The sequence below is a fragment of the Temnothorax longispinosus genome, chromosome 5 (assembly GCF_030848805.1).
Source record: "Temnothorax longispinosus isolate EJ_2023e chromosome 5, Tlon_JGU_v1, whole genome shotgun sequence".
Lineage (NCBI taxonomy): Eukaryota > Metazoa > Arthropoda > Insecta > Hymenoptera > Formicidae > Temnothorax > Temnothorax longispinosus.
The window spans coordinates 16,346,290-16,366,822 of NC_092362.1; the positions used below are offsets into that span (position 1 = coordinate 16,346,290).

General features: G+C 40.9%; 1 protein-coding gene across 1 annotated transcript; it reads right to left on the minus strand.

The window, feature by feature from the left end:
- Nucleotides 1-3,672: 3,672 nt before the first annotated feature.
- On the minus strand, nt 3,673-9,797 carry Cyp18a1 (Cytochrome P450 18a1). Its single transcript, XM_071778437.1, has 5 exons — nt 9,422-9,797; nt 8,789-8,910; nt 7,976-8,399; nt 7,543-7,807; nt 3,673-6,730 (listed from the first exon to the last, which is right to left on the minus strand). The coding sequence occupies exons 1-5, from the start codon at nt 9,795-9,797 to the stop codon at nt 6,298-6,300; spliced, it is 1,620 nt and encodes a 539-aa protein (XP_071634538.1). The 3' UTR covers nt 3,673-6,297.
- Between the last annotated feature and the right edge of the window lie 10,736 nt (nt 9,798-20,533).

Here is a 20,533-nt window from a genome sequence, read left to right on the forward strand (position 1 = left end):
CTTATCCTTTATTAGCTCTTACTCCAAATATTAATCGTTACACTTTATATTTCACGCTTTTATTGTCAACTTCTTCATACCGTTTGTGATTGCGAATATGAACTTTAAACAAAATATATATTTTACTCGACTAGTGATCGTTTACATTACATTAACATACACATTAACAAGCTCGTTCTTTTTGCATATTATGTCAACATTTATTAAAAGTTCAACGATCCTGCCAATTTACGTTTCTTTCTCAAGGACCGAGGACTTGGTCAAATCGCAATGAGTTATATCACAAACGTTACTGAAATACACGATATTATTTAATAGAATCTGTCATAATCTCTTTAATAATAATAATAATTTTATTGGGTGCATATTGCAAGCTTATCGAGTTTATCAAAGTTCGTCAAAATCAGAAATTCAACAAAAAATTGAGTGCACCAGAAAGAGCGGAGCGACAATACAGCTGTTACAAGACCTAATCAGAAAAGCTAAGATATTTTAAGAAATACATAGAAAGAATAAGTCATTGAACTTGAGATAAAAGAGAGGACGGAAATTATTCAGATAAAATGGAGAGAGTGGCAACTAATCGAAAAGAAGATAGGAAATGAAGAAGATTAAAAAAGACGTGCCAAAGGTTCTTCCTTTTCTTTGTTTTCAGGATACCTTAAGATATCTACGAAGAAAAGAAAGAATCTAGGAATTTCGGCATTTCCTCTTAAGCTTTTTCATTTCCTTATCGAGAATCTCTCACTATTGTTTGCGCTTACTGCATTAACATGTCTATCGAGCGAAATCGAAGGACGAAGTGCGTCTCGATTTTACATGTAGGGTAGACCGAGGCTCACAAGGCAGATAATAACGAGATGGGTAGCGAATGCTGCAGGATGTCAGACGTGTGTCCGTTTGTAGCGTGATTGCGAACCGCGGCAGTTAAATTATATTTCGACATCGACAAAATATCTCAGTCCGTCGATATTAAACGGAACGTTCTTTATTAAAGCGCACGGTGCGAGGCGAGCAGCGAGAAAATGTCCAACCCTATGGAAATGGAGCGGAGCGGTACACTTATTCGCACGCACCTCGCTCGTATTTTACGCATTGGCGCGTTTTTACCACTATGCGTTTCCAATACGCGGACACAAGCCGTTAAAATGTCAAACGCGATCACGCGCGTCTGGAGATGATTTTACATAAACCGTTCCTTCGCTTCGCTCTTTCTCCACATCTCTCTTCTTCTCTCTCTCTCTCTCTTTTTTTCCACTCTTCTTTTTCACGCATCGGATTCGTGAAATATCGTCAGCATTATGCAACACGCGTTTTTATCTCACAATATAGCGACCTTGGATAAATTATAAGCGCACCGTTCACTTAAGCCGAAATTGAGTCCGGCCGGTTCCTTCTAGTCATTTTCAACCACAGAAAAATACTGCCGAAGATAAAGAAAAGAAAGAACCAGGAATTTGGCTTCGTTAAAAGGAAAAGAAAAGGTCGAGGTGAATTTCGAAATGAATGATGAATGCATTCGTGAAGGCCTCTTCCTGCTTCTCATTCACGTTAACATATTTGCGTACAAATGTCATTAGGGGATACACGAATCGCATTGTGAATATAAAATCGCACAGCCAACGCGAAATTGACTTGTAAAGGAATCAACTAATTTTACTGGGCTCCCTAGGTTTATTTCTCTGATCTAAATTAATTATTTATCCATATAGTAAGGTGGATGACATTCTATATATTAACGGTAAAATACACCTAGGAATAAATTAATGACTTTTACTAATCGTAAGAAATGCTGTAAGATAGTTTTTTTTGCGATTGTGGTAACGTACAAGATAAATAAAATTGATACAACAAATAATAAGTCCATTTAAAATTTGGAAAAAATGCAAGTGCATATAAATGCATACACATAATATAGGTAAAATCGACGAACGAAACAAAACGCCAATCAATTCTTACATGGAAACGATCGGTTAACTTTCTGACAGATTACATCGTGATATTCAGCCGAATTTCTATCGGGATAGAAATGAAGAAATCCAAGCGATTCTCGGGGCCATAAAAAGAGATCTTGCTCTAACATACTTTCAACTTTGTGCTGGGCAATAAAAAAAAAGGAAGAAAATAAACCACAAAACGCCTCTTCCTGCTTCATTGAGCCAAGCCTTGAAGCAACGGTTCTTCAAACTTTCTGTCTTTACTGTGGCGGGCCAGTTGGCGCTCGACCGACTCTTCGGCGAGAAAAGGCCACGAAGTTACATACCGAAGCGCGAGGTAAAAGGGCCCTTACTGGGGCAGCAGGCGCCACGTGTCGCGGTTGCACAGCAGATGCAACCAAGATGCGTTTTTCGCGTGTACGAATATTGCGGGAAATGCGCCATTATCAATGCACGTCCCCGGGACGCACCGGCGCGCGGCGCGGCGGCCGACCGAGCTGACCTTACGTAACTTGCGCGCGGTTTGGGGCCACTTGACTCTCGTGTCATTAACCTTACCCCGGCGTAATGTACTCGGCGACGATATTTCGTTAGAAACCCAGAACGCGCGAGTTTCTCTTATGTAAGCGCGCGCCAAGCGCGCTCGTCTCTCGTTCTGAAGTGCCGCCGTGAATCTTACGTACCGTTCGTACGAGTCAACTCGCGTGATTATTGACAGAGTTATTGACCAGTGAATAATTACCCCAACAGCTTCCAAAGCTTTCTTATTCTTACAATTTCGGGAATCGTCGAGATTTTATACATGGAAATATCAAATTAATTACCGTAACCGACAATTACGCTCAAGCTATGTATATAAGCCGTTAATTTCTGCTAAGAAAAATCTTAAAAACAGCAATCACAACCAACATCTAACAAATATGAAAATCTTGTCCTTTCAAAATTATTATTTAACATTTAAACAGGATTTTATCACGAAAATTATCCAGTAAAGTACACAATAATTTTTCGCAATTTGACGCTAATTACGGCCTTTTTTTTTTAATCTCACCCAGTTAAAGTAGCTAGCGAGATCAGATTCATGACTGTTTTTTGCCACAGCAGAATACGAATGCCTGTACGAATTGAAAAAAAAGCGTTTTACCAAATGCGAGACTGAGCGGATCAGTGGAAGAGAAAGCTAGGCCCAGCTCAGTTCTCTTTCGTAGGCCCCGAGCAAAAGTCCTCCAAGTATTGAACAGCGACAGGAAGGGATGGGCGCGCGATCACGGAGATCAGAGTCGAAGGCCGATGGTGTATGCAGCCGAAGAACCACAAGTTTTTTTACTCATCTTTAAGAATCCGGTTCCCAAGATTGCAGTTTCCAGACGAAATTTTTCGCGGGAACGATCGATAAAGAATTCAAAGTTTTTTTGTTATATATTCGGCCGAACACTCGTCACTGTTACGAATGGTATAATGTATGTTTTCTTGGCATATCCATCGAAATCTCTAGCGATATTTCTGTGCACTTAAATACTGTTATTTCGCTTAAATACGCTTGTTGTTTTATGATTTATAAAATACAGAATAAAAGAATCATTTCAAGTTTGTATCGCATTTTGAAATATTTTCAGAATCTGTGAGATGAATGTCTTCTGATTATTATTATTTTTTTAAATGGATTCTTGTTAACAAAACGAGTATCTTTTTAGGACTGTGGTGGTAGGGATGAATCACTTATCGGACGGTTACCTCAGTTGTAAAACACATCTTTATTTCATAGAAAAAGAAGAACGTTAAATGTTCTTCGCTGTCGACGATGGGTGAACACAATGCGGTATTCTGTAATTCATGCATGCTATGTGGTAAGACTAATTATCTCTATCGGATACTTGAGCGAAGGAGCTTTGCCCGCGCGGCGTCGATCCCGCTAAAAGGGGTCCGTCAGTCGTCGAGTACGCTTTAAAAGCTTACACGTTTCGGATTCGCCCTCCTGATCTCAGAGATCAGGACGTCGCCGCGCGGCTTCTCGTCGCTGTTTAGGATGCACAGCCTGGGATATCTTTGGGAAATCGAACTGCACGACGTCACAATGATTCGTCGACCGTACATCCCGGGGTCTCTTAGATTCACAGCCTCAGCCCGCGCTCGCACCCAAGCTGTAGCGGCCGATCAATCCGATCGGCCCGATCGATGTTTGCTTGATACATAATTTTTTTTTTCCATTTTCTCATTTCCGAATGGCCGCCGCGCCGCGCTGTGTGGTCGTCCGCCGAATGGCGGATGTCGCAACGGAATCTCACAACGGCGACTTTCACGAAAATCGCTCACGGGCCTGGCCTGTTCTGTCCAGCTGGGTCGACCAGTACACTGGCACGACCCACACTGTTAGAAAATCGCTAGAAAAATTAACTATATTGGGCGCGAGCGGTCTCGGGTGCAAGGGCAGTCTCGCATTTTCTCGTCAAACGGCACGTGATTCGTCGACCAGCTATGTATATAATATTAAAAATACGTACAGCAAATATACACGCTAACGTTCACGCACGCTCAAATCTATCATCTATATACTTACATGCAACCTAACATTACATACGCAAATATACTGTCTTTCTCTCTCTCTCTCTCTCTCTCTCTCTCTCTCTCTCTCTCTCTCTCTCGCTCATTGTCTTTCTCTCTGTCTTAATAACGGATAACTGTTATTATCGTGAACGAAAGAGGAGCATCGGATAATGAGCCGCCATCCTCGTTCGTCCGCGGAGATCTATGACGAGTCGACGGCGTTCGGGATCGTGATCGGTATCGTTTGATCACTTTTTGAAGTCGTTAACGTTGATAAACCGTGTCAAATTGAGAGCTTTCGAGAGACGAAACACCTCGATACGAGCCATGATTTAGTACAATGTGGCAAAATTGACGTTATTCATTAGGCACGAAATCGGTGTTTCGTTGCATTTGGAGTCATTAATGTCATTAACGTGACGTGAACCGACAGATTGCGAACTCGTTAGGCACGAAATCGCTGTCGAAACCGTCCAAGACACATCGGAATCCCGTCGATCTCGCCGATCTAGAACTAAGCGCGAATAAATACGAGGCGAGGAGCAAGGGTGAGCGGGAGCAAAGTAACATTTGCAAAGCAATAAATACTCATGGACGATTAAGGAATTGAGTGATGAGTTCGGAAAAGACTGTGAGAGTAAGAAGGAGGAGGGAGGAGATGTAGGCTCTTCGAAGTAATGCTCCTTTTGTACTCTAAGCTAGCCGAGGAGGACTTCCGCTTTCTTTCGACCATCCGATGTTAGACTAGCTGTCTTACAAAGAAACTACCTCCGCAACCACGAATTTACCTATTATTATATACGTAGCCAAAACTTATCTATTATTACGGTTCCGGCGTAGTAAAATAAAATGACTACTTAGAATTTTTAATAGGATTATGATAACGGTATCACAGCTCGTATATGTGATACGTTACCATACGGTGGACTATTCTTTTCTTTCTTAATCAATTTTTTATCAGCTTGAAATTATTTGTCTCGTAATCGCTGTGAAAAGAAACCACGATTGGCAAGGTCACGAATTTTCAAAATTTTTTTAATAATTTAAATTGTAGATTTTTTTAAATGATTTAAAAAAAATTTTTTTAATTTTTTTAATAATTTAAATTGTAGATTTTTTAAAACCTCGATATAAAGGATAAAATCTCATTTTAGAGATAAAAGATAAAATTGTAAAAAGTATATTTGTGTTAATAACGAACTTCGTAATTAGAAATGGGAATCATATAAAATCTTGCCAAAATTAAATGGACAGACATGTATTGGATACACGCTCGAGAACCTAGCTTACATTCTATTCTATTAGCAAAATTATTTCAGTAACTTTCTATAACCTATCAATTTTTTTTTGTTCTTGAAGACTCAATTCATTTTTTAATTTTACACTAAAACATTTTTAATTATATACTATTTTAGATTCCAGAGAACGATCGTTCATGTATAATTTCAGAGAATTTTTAGTTTTTAAAAGTTAGTTTAGGTTTTTTAACAGAACTAAACTTTTAACTAAACTCCCTCATTTTTTAGCGAAGTGAATGTGTAATTTTTTCAGCTATAACAATGTCAAAATTTACTGCAAATATTTGATTTTACGTGAAGGTTTCGACAAAGCGTGAACGTTCGACCGTTCTCCGACAATTAATCGTACAATTAGATAATCTTACGGGTCTCCATCTCAGCTGATGCGCACGTGCCTGAGCGTGGATGGGATCCCCATGGCGTCAGCACGCGACTTGCGAATCTCTTCTCTTTGTTCGCCTCTCCTGTGGCAATAGGAACAAGTACCGTGCCCGTGTTCTGGAATCCGTTGAGGACACTTAATGGCTGCCAATGTTACGAATAGGCGTGGAGGCCTCAGCGTTATTGGCCATATAGGCCATCACGTTGGTCTGAAGAGGCCTCTTCAGAAAGCAAACCTCAAAGGGTTCCGGCGATATTGTGATACCGACATTGCCACGTAAGCTGGGCAAAGGGGCGCTTTTGGGCAGGGTCAAGTTAAAGTTGTGCATCATGCAACTGAAGAACAGGAAGAGTTCCATGCGTGCCAACACTTCGCCCATGCACATTCGTTTACCGACTCCGAAGGGTATGAAGTAGTTCGGTTTACGGACTTTACCGTCCTCGGCAAGGAAACGGTTAGGCCGAAAGGCTTCCGGATCGTCCCAGAGTTCCGTATCCATATGCACTGAGTACAATAGCGGTATCACGGTAGTACCGGCTGGGATTTTATAACCGTCCAACTCTACGTCCCTGCAACATTAATTAGGCAACATTTTTACTAAAATTCCAGCTAATAATGGCGATTAATCGATTGAAAATAATTGATCTTGGAGAGGATCAGGATATATTTTCTTATGATTAAAGCATGATTTTAAGCATATGCGATAAAAATTGGCTCGTTTCGTTATCAATAATTTTCTATTAAATATAAAAAAAACCATAATACATGTAAATCTAAAATTTCACGCAAAATTTAATTGCTGTGCTTAATGTTTGATAATTTTATATTTCAATGGTCACGGGATATTAATCTGTTGGTGGAGTCAGTCACAAACTTGGCTTTTTACACGCACGCACGTGTGCTTGTCACGCTCTTTCTGGCCGCGTTCTTCGCAAAGAAGTGAAACCGTGCCGCCCGCGCCGTTTCTAACACTGCTTTCATGCGCGATTATTCCTAACAACTATTTTCAATAGATATCGATATCCGATCCATCTGCCTCGGCTCAAACAGGCTCTCTGTGAAACGGTGTCATCGACCTCGAAGGCGCCTCGAAAAGGCGGGGCGACCCAGCCGAAAAGCAGACAAGAGGCCACACACCTTTTGCTTTCACTTTTTCTTGCCGAATATAATCATCCAAAACGGTCGCGCGCGCACGAGCGAGGCACGAGGGATATGTCAGACGGAAAGCCGCCGAGGAGGAAGGCGAGGACCCGTTGTGAAATCTTAGCTCACGTAGAGAGAAAGGGAAAGGACAACAAAGAGAAAGGGAATGGACAACAAAGAGCATTTCCGTCAAAGAATCGTACGGGAACAAATCGAAGATGAAATAGTAAAGTTTTACCGTGTGGTAGCATGCGGGGTTCCAAGTGGTACGAGGTTGGACCTGCGAAGAACCTCTAGAATCGTTGCCTCTGTGATTGGAAGGTTGGGAAGATCCTCTAGCGTGGGTAATCTTGACCTTGTTACAACCCTATCCAATTCGTCCTGTACCTCCCTTGCCATTTCCGGGTTGAGCACCATGAAAAGCTCCGCCCATTTCAATGTCGTTTTCACTGTCTCCATACCCGCAGAGAAAAGATCGCCCAGAATTTGTTGCATTTGACGATCTGCGTAAAGAAAAAAAAACCAGCCGTTCAAAGAAATGTTCATATATTACAAATCATTAAATTTTACGAATATAATGTTATTAATATTACTTGAAATAATGCTGATACGTGGGACTAGCGTAGCGTACCCTTTGAAAAAATCGATTGAAAAAATTGATTTCTGCTCACCTTTATCTTTTCCCTGGAAAAGCTCTCGACCTTCATTCTCGGCTTGCCGAATTTCGTGTATATAGGCATCAGTGATGTCGTTAATGCTGTCCTTCTTGAATTTATCTTTGTGGTCATCAATAATGTTTTGGTGAAACTCAGCCATCTCCGCTCGATTCTGCGAGATCTTATTTCGGATATCATGGAACCATGGTAGGTGGCGGAACAGTGGTATGTAATTCACAGACGCCAAACAAGCGAAGAGTTTGAATCCCTCGTCAATGAGTTTCATGAACCTCTCGAATCTCGGGTCATTAAGGTGGAAGCGTACGCTCATTGTAAGCTTACAGATGACATTGCTGATCGACAGAGCCAGATAGGACGAGATGTCTGTAGGAGCCCCTCGCTTCGACTCCACTCGGTTAAGAAACATTTCGACCTCGTGCTAAATCAAAATATTGTGATCGTTTATTTTACGGTATTTTGGATTAAATTTTTTGATAATTTATTTTCATGCAATGAAAATTTTTATCAATATCGTATTCACAAAAATATTTTTATATACAAAATATAAATATAAAACAAAATATTAGTAATTAATTACAACAAATTTTTACATATTGTATTTAAGTACAGAATATTGATAAATTAAAGAAAAACGTATATCTCGAGAATATCGCCTTCGTATTATATTAAATTATAAATGATATATTTTATATATCGCAATTTTAAAATATCACGTAGAGATGCTTAGATACGCATCTTAAAAGTTTTATAGTACTCGCTATATAAATCAACAAATTGCAGGATTATAAATCCAAATTTGGTACTAACCATGATTTTCTCGTTCATTTTTGTCTTTTCGCGACTCATATTCGACATGCCGAAACTTCTAAGATTTTTGTGAAGGAATCTCCTCTGATCCTCCCACAAGGCACCCTCCGTGTTGATGATGCCTGCAACAGCAACGAGAACGATGCTGAGCTACGGAAACCGCGATAACTCTCTCATATGCGGCGCGTCATCCGCGGACTCGTTTCGTTTTCACGGTATCGATCGGTTCGCGGACGATCGATTGCAACATCTCGAAGCACAAGCTAGCATTGACCGAGAAGCAACCGTGGAAATCAATAGCCGTGACCGATCGGAAACGCGACGGTTCGGAAAATATCGTAGAAACGATCACGGAAGAGAAGTCACCCGTATAAAGTTTCCTCGAATGTCGTATTCCAATTTCGTTATAGTCTCGCTAGTTTCGCTTAGTAAAACGCACTAAAGAAAAAAATGTTTCCGATATCAGCCAGCATTGAGAATAATCCCGACGCACGGCACGAGCGAAGAACGATAAAATGTGGAAATCGTGCGAAAGACGAGCGAGCCGGCAGAGTGCTTTAACCCGCCCCGACGATACGAGAGCGTGCGAGATTAAAGCGTATTATTGGAATCTGCTGTGCTTTTGACACTTACCGTATCCGTCGAGGATGCTCATGAAGTCAGTGCGCGGCCTGCCGCTGAACTCCTCCCTTCTGAACGCATCGCGGATGATGCGATAATCGCTGATAACGACGGTCAATCCGGAGCCTATGGTGACGCTGAATATTTTACCGTACTTCTTGGCCAGCTCGTGGAAATGCAAGTGCGTGGGGCTTTTCATAAAGGGTAAGTAGCCCCAGATCGGCATTCCCCATGGGCCGGGCGGCAAGTTTTTGATGTATATTACCCACTTCACCAGAAGAAAAACCGGTAGAGAAACACAGGCGAACACTGAAAGGGTGCAAAGGACCTCGTTGATGCTTCCGCCCATTTTGTGCCAGAGCCACAGCATGATTGGTTCCACCAGCATCTTGTATCGATCACAGACCACCGATTGATCAAGGATCCGTGATCTCGAAGCGCTGGTAAATGTCTTCGAGTGCCTGTCGTTGCGTGGTTATCACTGACGTATATATCGCACAAAGTCTCTATATTCGTACGTTTCTCTTTTTCTTAGTCTCTTGATAAAAAAAAAAACGACACAGTTTGCTCCGTCCGCTCAGACTATACTATGTCCGTTCGACTCTACGTCTTATATGTGACTGCTCCGATCGAGACAAAGTTGAGTAATGTCTCGGCTGTAGGGTGGTAAGGAAGGGTGAAAACTACAAGGGGACGGTTCAAAGGTCCGAAAAGATATAAAATAACAATGTAGTTTCAAGGCAAAGGAAGGAGAAGGTAAGAAGGAGCCCAACTAGGAGAAGAGGAGGAGGAAAAGAAGAGAGAGAATAAAAAGTCGGTCAACGCCGCAGCCAAATTCGCCGCCGCTCGCCACGTCGTGAAATGTGCGAGCCACGGAAGGATTGTATGTACTAGCATACACCTTCTTGTCCTTGCCTGTCTTATATAGTGAATCATCTACTGCCCCCAACAGTCCCTTGGTATGGAGGGGTGGCCGAACGACAGAGAGAGGAACACCGTGGGCGGTGGGGTCGATTTGTATAAGTGGGGGATACGCCGATCGCCTTGGTGAAGAGCACCCGACAAATGTACCGATGTTACGCACGATCGGCGTTCTCCCACTTATCGTAGAGGGCGGACCTATGATCCCCGCTCTCGGGAGGGCCCAAGACCACGAGGCTTCTTATCCTAGAACATCATGGTGGGGAGAGATGGTTTCCCGCGGGGTCCTTCCCTGATCGCGGTGGGGCACGACCAACGCTGCGTCGACGATCGAGCTCGTTGCGCAGACAGCTATCGCGACTGCATCGCGTCTCGTCGAATGCATCACTTCGTTTGGAAAAATGGAGAAATAGACGTGGTACGTGGAATTTTGTGAAAATAAATATTTTTATTCCTCGGAATATTTATTGCACGATTCGTTGCATAAATGAATTTGTTGATCTCGTCTCGGTTCAAAAACGGATCTTGAATTTTTCGATATCCGCATTTGATCTCTTACTTGACTAGAAATGTAATTAGAATTATTGCACGACCGATGTTTGCACGCAGACAAAAATTTTGAAAAACTTTGGGAAAAATCGTTTGATTATTTAATGATCAGATTTATTAGTGTCACATGTATTGAATGAAAACGCACTTCTGACACATTACTACTTCAAATCTGAACTCTCTCTCTGTCACGTTGAATTAAGAATTATTTATAATTAACAATCTATCTAATCGAGATAGTAAGCTGTGTAGAACTGATAATAAAACACACAAAGATAATTTGGACTTAATTATTGAACAGTAATAAACAGATATTTTTATAAAATAGAGATAATTTGAACATTATTATTGCGTAATGATAAGTATAGATATTTCTATAAAATCTCTATTTGTTTATAGATAACATCGCAATCACGTTGTAATACTTTATCGTATTTTATGTTCTTGTAAAAGTGAACCGAAATAAAGAACTATTATGACTTACAATTAGAAATAAAGAAATATATCTTGCTTCATATACATAATCTTCTTTTTAAATCACGTAATGACGATTGTATTGCCACACAATTTTTGAGACGAGGATAAAAGCAGTTTTTCAATATTTATTATAAGTTTAGTACTTAAATTATTAACTTATCCTGTTGTTACTGTATAACTAACAATTAAAAAAAAGAAAATCTGAAGCAGTATCAATTAATTCAAGTATTTCTTCTGCATGGTATATATTATTTTAAATCATATTACATCATATTACTAATTTTATCGTAAAATATTCATTAATTATCACAATAATTGATAAATAAGACACGTATTAAATTTATTACATAAACTTTTATATAGTTAGCTGAAGCTCCAAGTTAGAAACGAAAGTGAAGAATCGGCTCACAATAAAACGCATATTCAACATTGATGGTAAATAAGTGATGAACGTCGTTATGAGCAATTTATCGCGATTGAAAATATTACTCCGCGCGCATGGATACGCTGACGCGAATATATTTTGACTGGCCGGCTTGCGCAGATTACACTTCGCAATGAATGCCTACGTGCCGCGCGAAGAAATAACGGGCTGTCTCATAATCGGCCGCTTGCATCACAATTCGCAAATTGTGCCGATCGATGACTTTGCATCGACGTTGCCTCCTCTTATCAAATCTTCGGGGTCATTTGGTCAGACGCGTCGCCCGTCGAGATTTCGGACAGTCATAATTCGCGGCGGCCGTTACGTGTAAATCTAATTAATCTCAATCACCAACGCATTCATCCCGAGCGCCAATATTCGTAAACTTTTAATGAAGCTCATAATTACGCAAACGGTTTAAAGGCGGGGAGATCTCACGAGCTCTCTTAAATGGCCAATGATTCGCACCGCTAATGAAGTATTATAAAATTATTAAGAATACGTAGTTATATATATGGCGGTTATGTCAATATTTTCGTGCAGTAATTAACTACTAATTAACAACCGAGGTTACACATTAATTTCATAATCAATATGATAAAAGACAAAAGAATAAAATTTTCAAGATACTTGTAAAAAATTTTAATAAATTACTCTAATTAATTACTTAATATGCGATTTATATGTTATCTATAATAATTATTCATATTTCTGAATTTTGCGTTCTCTACGTAATTCAACAGTGCATTTCCGCGTACATTCCTATATAAGGAACACACAACGTTCGTTGAAAAGTCCAAAAAGCAGTCACGAAGTCACCGGAGACAATCGATGCCTTGCATCGATGTTACTATACGATAATTTTCCCTCACCGATACTTCGTTTGGGAATCGAGTCGTTTGTCATGATAAACCTGCATCTCAGGGTGAATAACCTGCTTCATACCTGCCGCTGATAACCGCCTTCGTTCTCGTGTTCACGGACACTTGAAGTTTGAAGTCTAATTAATCAGTTATAAGGATCATTCACCGCGGCGAATAAATGACTAACGTATTGATAAAATAGACACGTACGCTGCAGTTATTATTCCAGTGCGGACACAATATTACGGTAATTACATGAGGCAATAAAAATGTACATACATTGCAATCGATAAGATTTGATAAATTTTAACTTTGCGGATTTAACAAACACAGTATTTTTTTAACAGTTCAATAAAATCTATATATCGTTGACGAGTGCGAAGTGAATTTTCATGCTGCTTGCATGTAAAACTGACATCTCTTGTTCTATTTGGACATATTTATTCGTCCGGTACATCGCAGCCCGTCCAAATAAGGAAAAGCAAACGATGACAATAGAACGCAAATGACGGTGTAGAACTTCACAATGTTCTTAAAATTTTCCGATGAAAATAATGGTCCTTTTTCTCTCTGATTCCGTCGGAATCCTGACCATTTTTCGTGGGGTCGATTACATTTAAGATATTAGAGTCTCACCGAGATAAAGGCATAAAGGAATAGAATAGATAAAAGGAAATAGAAAGTTAAATAATGTATGTATCTGAATATTTTAAATAGCGATTGAGAAATAGTTTGTTCTGTTCTTTTCTCAATTTCGTAAAAACATGCTTTTATGAAATAAGACGAAACGGTCAGAATCGTATCGGTTATATAAATAGCCAAGGCGTGTTTATATGTTCATCACGTGTCGCCAGAGTAATAAGACACGTGGACACGGGTTACAGGAAAACAGTTTTAGGAATCCGATTATCTAACTGAAATTGATTTATGATATCCCTTCCAGTCGGATCACTTTATGCAACAGCAGACGGAATCGTTTTCGTTACGCGTTCCGAACGAATGTAACGTGTTCGTTTCAGTTTACGACTCTGTCCGTCTCCAGCGGGTGATAAGTCGCTTAGACTCGCCAAAACTCGAGTCGTTGTCTACAAACGTGGAATTTCCACGGAATTAGCACTTTGCGCTAAAGCGAACGTCAGCATCAGTCTTACAAAAACGGCGGAGTCGAACTCGTATTTCAATGCGCGACAAAATGATAATACCCTTTTCTTTCTGTAAGAACACGTAAATATGCATTCAATATCTATTACAACTATTTATACAATTATCTCTAATGCTCCTCCCCTCTCGAAAACATCTCTGTATAATAAAATTTCTTTGAAAAAATGTATTCTACACATTCAGTGTGACTCACGAAGTCATCATTGATCAAATGTATTACACAACAATTATCTACTACTAATTCATTTGAGAAGAAGGCATTCGATGAAAACGATCTTTTAGTATTAGCATAAAATTATCTATAATCTTGCTACATATATTTTAACGAATTTTTAAAAGAAATAAATTTTTGTAACACTGATACGATTTTATCAGTTTCGCGAGTTAATGTATAGGTATGTAGAATATAATAAAATTAAATGTTTACGACATTCCGACAAGTTCTTTTATCTTAACATAAAAACATAAATTATTTCGCGAGACATCAAAAAATGTAAACGTCTCCAGTCAGGGCCCTCTTAAAACTTTCCGCTTTGCTGATTAAGTTGTGTAATTAAGTGCATTGATTCACATTGAACTTATCCGATACGTGGTAATAATCGCGACGCAGGCGCGACTATCTCAATTTTTCGCACTTCGATAAGTTTCTCTCGCAGCGCAACGTCATGCGCGCACGCCGATGTACTCGAAATGCGTATTCGTGCGAGTCGGAGATTGCACTTGTTCGGTCATTGATCCAGAACATGGAGAACGTAACGATTCTCTCTTCGTCATTTGCTCGATTCAGCGCGCAGGTCAATGAAAGGGGAGTATCGATACCGCCGACGAGCCACGCGCGTCTCGATTATCCTCGTGACTTCGTCGCGTCGATGAAGGACTCCACGTGCGCGTCCAGATAACCTTCGCGATCTTCGGAATATATCGTTCGCGAATACAAGCTCACGTCGCCTCTCGCGCGATCGCTCGGCGGAGTGCAGAGTACGAAGATTATATCGGTACGACTACCTTCGATCAATTGCGAGGCCGACGTATGCTAATTCATTATTGCCCGATATCGCATTGACTCATTTCTCTGGAAAAACCCGTTTTCAAATGAAGTTAAAGAAAGACAGAACTTCATTTTCTTCTCTCTTAATTGAACGAAGGCTTTGTGACAGGACTGTTGTATTTCTTAAGGTATCTAGCTTTTTATACTTTCCTGTAAATTCTTCTGTATGCAGCTGAGACGGTTGCCAGCGATTTTTTGTCCATCTAAACAGGCAAGGATTTTAGGTTTTTCTTCTTTTCTGAAAACGCCGATGATATTTCTTGTTAATATGCTCGTTTATTTCTTCTTCCGATATAGTCATTTCTGGTAAAAATTTTGACTTGCTTTTCTTTATTGGATATGTTGCGATGCAAAGTATCATTACGCTCAATTAAAATGTTTTCATATCCAAAAATGAGTTTTGGAATTTCCACTGAACAAATTGGCTTTTTGCGGACACCAAGAAAATTCAACCCTTTTTCTCCTATTCATTCTACTATTCATTAATTTCCTAATTTAACTTCCAATAAACTTAACTTTCAACACGTACTTAACTTTCAAACACATTGATAATAACACTATTTTATACTCTTCGTACATAATTGAAAACTTTAATTAAACTTTTACATAAACTAAATATTAACTCTGACAACTTTTTAATGGCACAACAACCATCGGCACAGAGAGAGAGAGTCTCTTGACAATAGCCTCGAATCCTCCGCATCTTTCCTTATATATCCCTTCTTACGCAGCATTGTTACTTTCACCGTCCTAACTCGGTTCCCTCATCCTTTCGATTGTAGGTTTTCGTAAACAGAACGAATAGAAAAACATGTCTTGGAGATTTGTTTGAGTCAACATCGAAATGACTTTTCTGCTTTTCTAGATTGACAGAAGCCTTGATTTTATTCAGGGACATCATCCCTATTATCGTTCAGAGTTTTCTCCATCATCGACGTCATCACTCGGTAAAGTAATATTAAAAATAAATATTTTTCTCAGAATCTAAAATTATAAATTAATTAGATCTCATCTAAAAAGATTATTGTGAAATATCTTAAATATAACATAATTTTGTACATACGCACATACACATGAAATATTACATGCAACAAATATTGAATTTAATTATTCTCTTGCATCCTAATTTCCCCAATACATATACCAATTACAAAAAATGCACTTTTTCTAATTTTTTAAAAAAGCTTCTCTTGGTTTGACGTTAAAGTCTTATTTCATAGAAAATAAGACACTTTTAAAAATGTAATATTCAAAAGTAAAATTTCAACATTATTTTAGAATCATTAAAATCCTATATATTTCTATTACGTCAATTAGCAGTATCGACGAAAGATAAATTAATTAAACAATGACATGATTCGATCTTGGCGCGATTGCGATCGCTGCGAATAAATGGAGCGAGAAGAGATGAGGACAAAAATCAGTCATAATCCAATCTCTCTTCGTCGGCAACAAGAGAAAAAGAAATAAACAAAAAATAATAAAGGAGCAACACACCACGTCCGTACCCCTTAATGTGACCGTTCGCAAAGGTGAACGACCGCGAAACAGACTTCTCTGGAGAAAATTGTCATGCCCCCCCCCCTCTCTCCACCCCTCGCCGTCTCCCTCTTTTATTTTGCCTCGATGAACGCGAGTGCGTACTTGCGAACGCTGGGGCATGTTCGAAAATTAGAAACGTCTCGCGGTGTGTCGCATCCATGGTGCGCGGAAAAGGAGGAAAGGAAGCGGAAGCAACGGAAATGACTCAGAATTCGTTTCGATAAACGAAGAAGAGGAAGCGCGAACGAAGAGGCTGGAGAGGATCGGACGGCGACGGCGACGACGAAGACGAGGAAGAGGACGGACGGAGAAACACGGTCTACGCTCTGTCTGTGATCCAGTGGCGAGGGTGAACGACCGTCCATGTGGAGGACGTGTCGGCTGCTCCCTTCCCGTCCGAGCCGCGGGCGCGGACGAGCACGGGGCGCTACCGCGCGCGCGAGGAGCACGAGCACGATCACGATCACGTCGCAGGCGCGATTCGCGGCATGCTAAATCGGACATGCATCGGCCGGACGTATGGTATGCGACCGGGGATTTCGCGCGATGGAAATCGGGGAGAGTTGGGCGACGCGACGCGACGCGACGCGCGCAAAGCGCGCACCTGGTTTCCTCGGATTTCTCGCCGCGCGGGAGCGCCGAGCGCCGAGAGCCGACGAGTTCGCGAGTTCCCGAAACGGCGGCGCCGGACTCGCGAAATCTCAAGACTCGGCCCTGCCCGCGGAATCTCGCGCGGAGGAAACCGGAGCTCGCTGTTGCTCGAATCTTGATTTAACCAGAAATAATTATGCGAGATTTCGACACGTATATTCTCGCGCGTATCTCAGATTTCAAGTAGGTCGCAGCATTGCCGGCTCATGGAAGCTCCATGCTCGGTCGTTGCCCTCCGCGTGGAAGCAGACGGCAATTCAAATTGCAACAATTGATGGAAATTACATTTGCGGGTTACGATTGGTCCTAATTATGCCCAGGGATCAAGAGTCCGTATCGCATATATATAATTATTAATTATACGTGCAATTTGGCAGCGGTCAAAATTCAAAGTGGGGCGCCCCAAACGGGAAGACGTTACGTCCGACCGCAATTGTCCCGCGCGGCTTTATTATACATGGAGAAAAAAAAAGAGAGGGCGATGAGATGAGGTGAGTATATAGGTTAATTCTCCGTCGCGGGAGACGGCTCTAATAAACTGCTCAGACGGCGCTAATAAACGCTAATCCGGTCAGCGAGGATTTACATAGTCGCGTTAGTCGCAACAATGGCATGGCATTCTATCGCGCACGATCGTTCTTCGCTATTGCGAACGCTGCGCAGGCAGGTCCATAATTCCTCGCACGTACCAATAAGTCATCCAACATTCTTCTTCCTTAACGAATTCGCGGCGGTCGGCTTAACCGGTGCTCTATGTACTAATAGAATTCGTCGAGATGCACGTAGCCGGAGCTTTCTGGTCACGTACGCTGCGCCTTATGACGGTGCACAGGTTGTTGACCTGCCGACTGATATAATCGGGTAATCGATATCGATCTTACACTTGAATGTAAGTTATACCTTGGATAACGACGCTCACATAACATTGCCGATAAAATAAGAGCGGTGTCACTGATGCGAAATAAAACATGCAGATAAAACAAGGCACCGATGATATGATAACGGATGGCAGATAACGGGCGTACGAGTCATCTCGGAGGATCTGCACGTCAATTAACTACGTTCTCTTCTTATTCGATCGCGAGAAGCCGCTCGATATGTTAGATCCTCGCAAAATCTTGATAGATCTATTCTGTATTTAGCTAGCTAGGACAGCTTTCTTACAAGTACCAGTAATCTACAATAAGTACAGAAGATTTGAATGATAGTGTATCACCAAAAAATTTGATAAGTAAATAAACTATGATGGAAACATCTGATCGGCTTCCCACCCACGTAGACCCGACAAAAACCTTGAAATTTGTGGTATTACCTCAGGGCATTTCCTTATTTTCTCTACTTATCAGTATCGGCGCCGTGCCGGCCGATCGACGGCAGGGGGCCCTCTGATAGAGTGCCCAGCAAAAGGTGAGGCAACGACTAGAGCGGCACTACCGTTCCGCACCACGATGTGGTGTGTAGTAGAAGGTGGTGCGGCCGTAGGAGGAAAAGGAGGAGGAGGAGGAGGAGGTGGTGATGGTGGTGGTGGTGGGACACATCTGGAATGTGTGTAAGGTAAGCGGCATCCGGGCAATGCCCTCGCATGTAAACAATCAGAAATTGCAGCCCCGGTTTCAACGAGTAAGCGGGCACACCGCTCACGTGTGTCGCATTTACGTTTATACGGCCGATCGATCGGGCCCCGGCTATATTGCCGGCTGTATACGAATGCCATACGTGTGCGTGTGCGTAATTCCGCGCGTGTGTACGGGCTCGCGAGCGCATACCGGAGTACCAGACCGCCGCTCATTTATCGCGCCGCATTGCGCTAGCCGATACCTCCGCTCGTGTACTGTTGCTTGATCACGCGAGCTTCTAATTGGAGGGTATCGCGCACGGCGAACAATTACTGAGAGCTGGACGGCGCCGATACCTTTTTCTCCGAGTCCACTTCTTGCTATTCCTGAGAAAACGCCGTGCTGTATCGGCGCCCGCTTCCGCGATAGCTTTAGTTAGCGGTACGTACGCCGTTAATCTCGACATTAGAGAAACCCCGAGGTGAGATTGGCGAGGTGACTTTTTCGCTGTGGCGCGACAATGTGTAATTAGGGCAAAATACTCAATACTTTTCGCCATAAAGAAATCTCATTATCGATTGATTTTTCTTCGTCAATCTGATTTATAAAGTAGAAAGGACGTACGTTAATTACATTCAACACGCTCGGTAAATGTCTCAGTTTAATGTCTATAATAAGAAGATCGCTCAACGGCCGTATGCCTCTTCGTTTCTTGAGAGTAAAAGAACGTTATAATAAAAAAATATCATTCAAGCAAAGTATAGAATGCGGTATATCTTGCTGCGAATACAGTCTGTTCCGCTATTTGCATTCATTAGGATTTTCAATTACGAAGACGGATATCCGTTTATTAATGATGCGATCGGTAATGATGTTAATATAACTACGCGTATGCTGAGTATATAAAATGAATCATTAACAACAGCACACAATAATCACCTATTGATAATTATACAAGACAATAATAATTGATTACAGCAGATCGTTTCATTTTTATATCATAATGATGCTTCTAAATATTGTTTTAACTAACAAATTTTATGTTGATTTTATAAGAGCAGCATATGCTGGCGTATATAGAAGAACATCCGCTGTATACAACAAGCTTACCAATAGTGCACATTAGCATGAAGAAGGAGAGGAAAGATTTATCGCAAAAAAATAGCGCGGATGCTTGTATGCTAAGCGCGGTTATGCTTAGACGCGTATTTAACCTAGAGCCGAAAGATTTAGTACCTCTCACTCGCGGGAGTTCTAGTTCTCGCGTAGTAAAGTAAAACCCCTGTTTTATATAGTCGCGTTTCTTTCGAGGAACTCGACCAGTTTCGAGACGTGATATGGTTCAACAGATGGATCTTGAGAGTCGGCTTGATATTCGCAACGTCACGTATATCAAAATTTTATCACATTTCAAAAAAAAAATGTATATATTTCGATTATACCGACGTGAGAGATATTGCAACAAGGACTCTCGGCCGTCGAACTCGAACGCTCGATTGACGATAAATGAAAAGCATATCGTGTATCGCGCGTATCTCATTACACGTCGGTGACGTGTGAAATGCTTTACAACTAGATACGATCAGAATTATTTAGCCATTTATAGCGCATTGAAGTTGAGCAAAGTGACTTTGTTCATTAAAAAATAATAATCGTTAAAAATTGGAAAAGCAGAAGTGATTACTTTGACATAAAAATAATCGCCGCAGTAAAAGTTTCTGAGATATCTGTTATCGATTCCCGTTGGAGTCTCCAGTATCGTGCAAAAAAGCTAGTCTTTGGATACACCTTAATATGTTATATATATTTATAACTATCTATATATAGTATAACATATATTTATAGTTTGTTAGTATGTGTAATAAATTTATACATAGTAAATCTTAATAGAAAATATACTTAAACCTTAGAAACTGATAAAATTCATGATTG

Bases quoted from the DNA above. Each gene is read 5' to 3' on its own strand.
- Cyp18a1 (XM_071778437.1), bottom strand. From the start codon at position 9,797: ATGCTGGTGGAACCAATCATGCTGTGGCTCTGGCACAAAATGGGCGGA. The intron at 8,400-8,788 runs GTTAGTACCAAA...ATTTTGATTTAG, and splicing joins AAATGAACGAGAAAATCATG to CACGAGGTCGAAATGTTTCT. The intron at 6,731-7,542 runs GTAAAACTTTAC...TTAATGTTGCAG, and splicing joins ACCCCGCATGCTACCACACG to GGACGTAGAGTTGGACGGTT.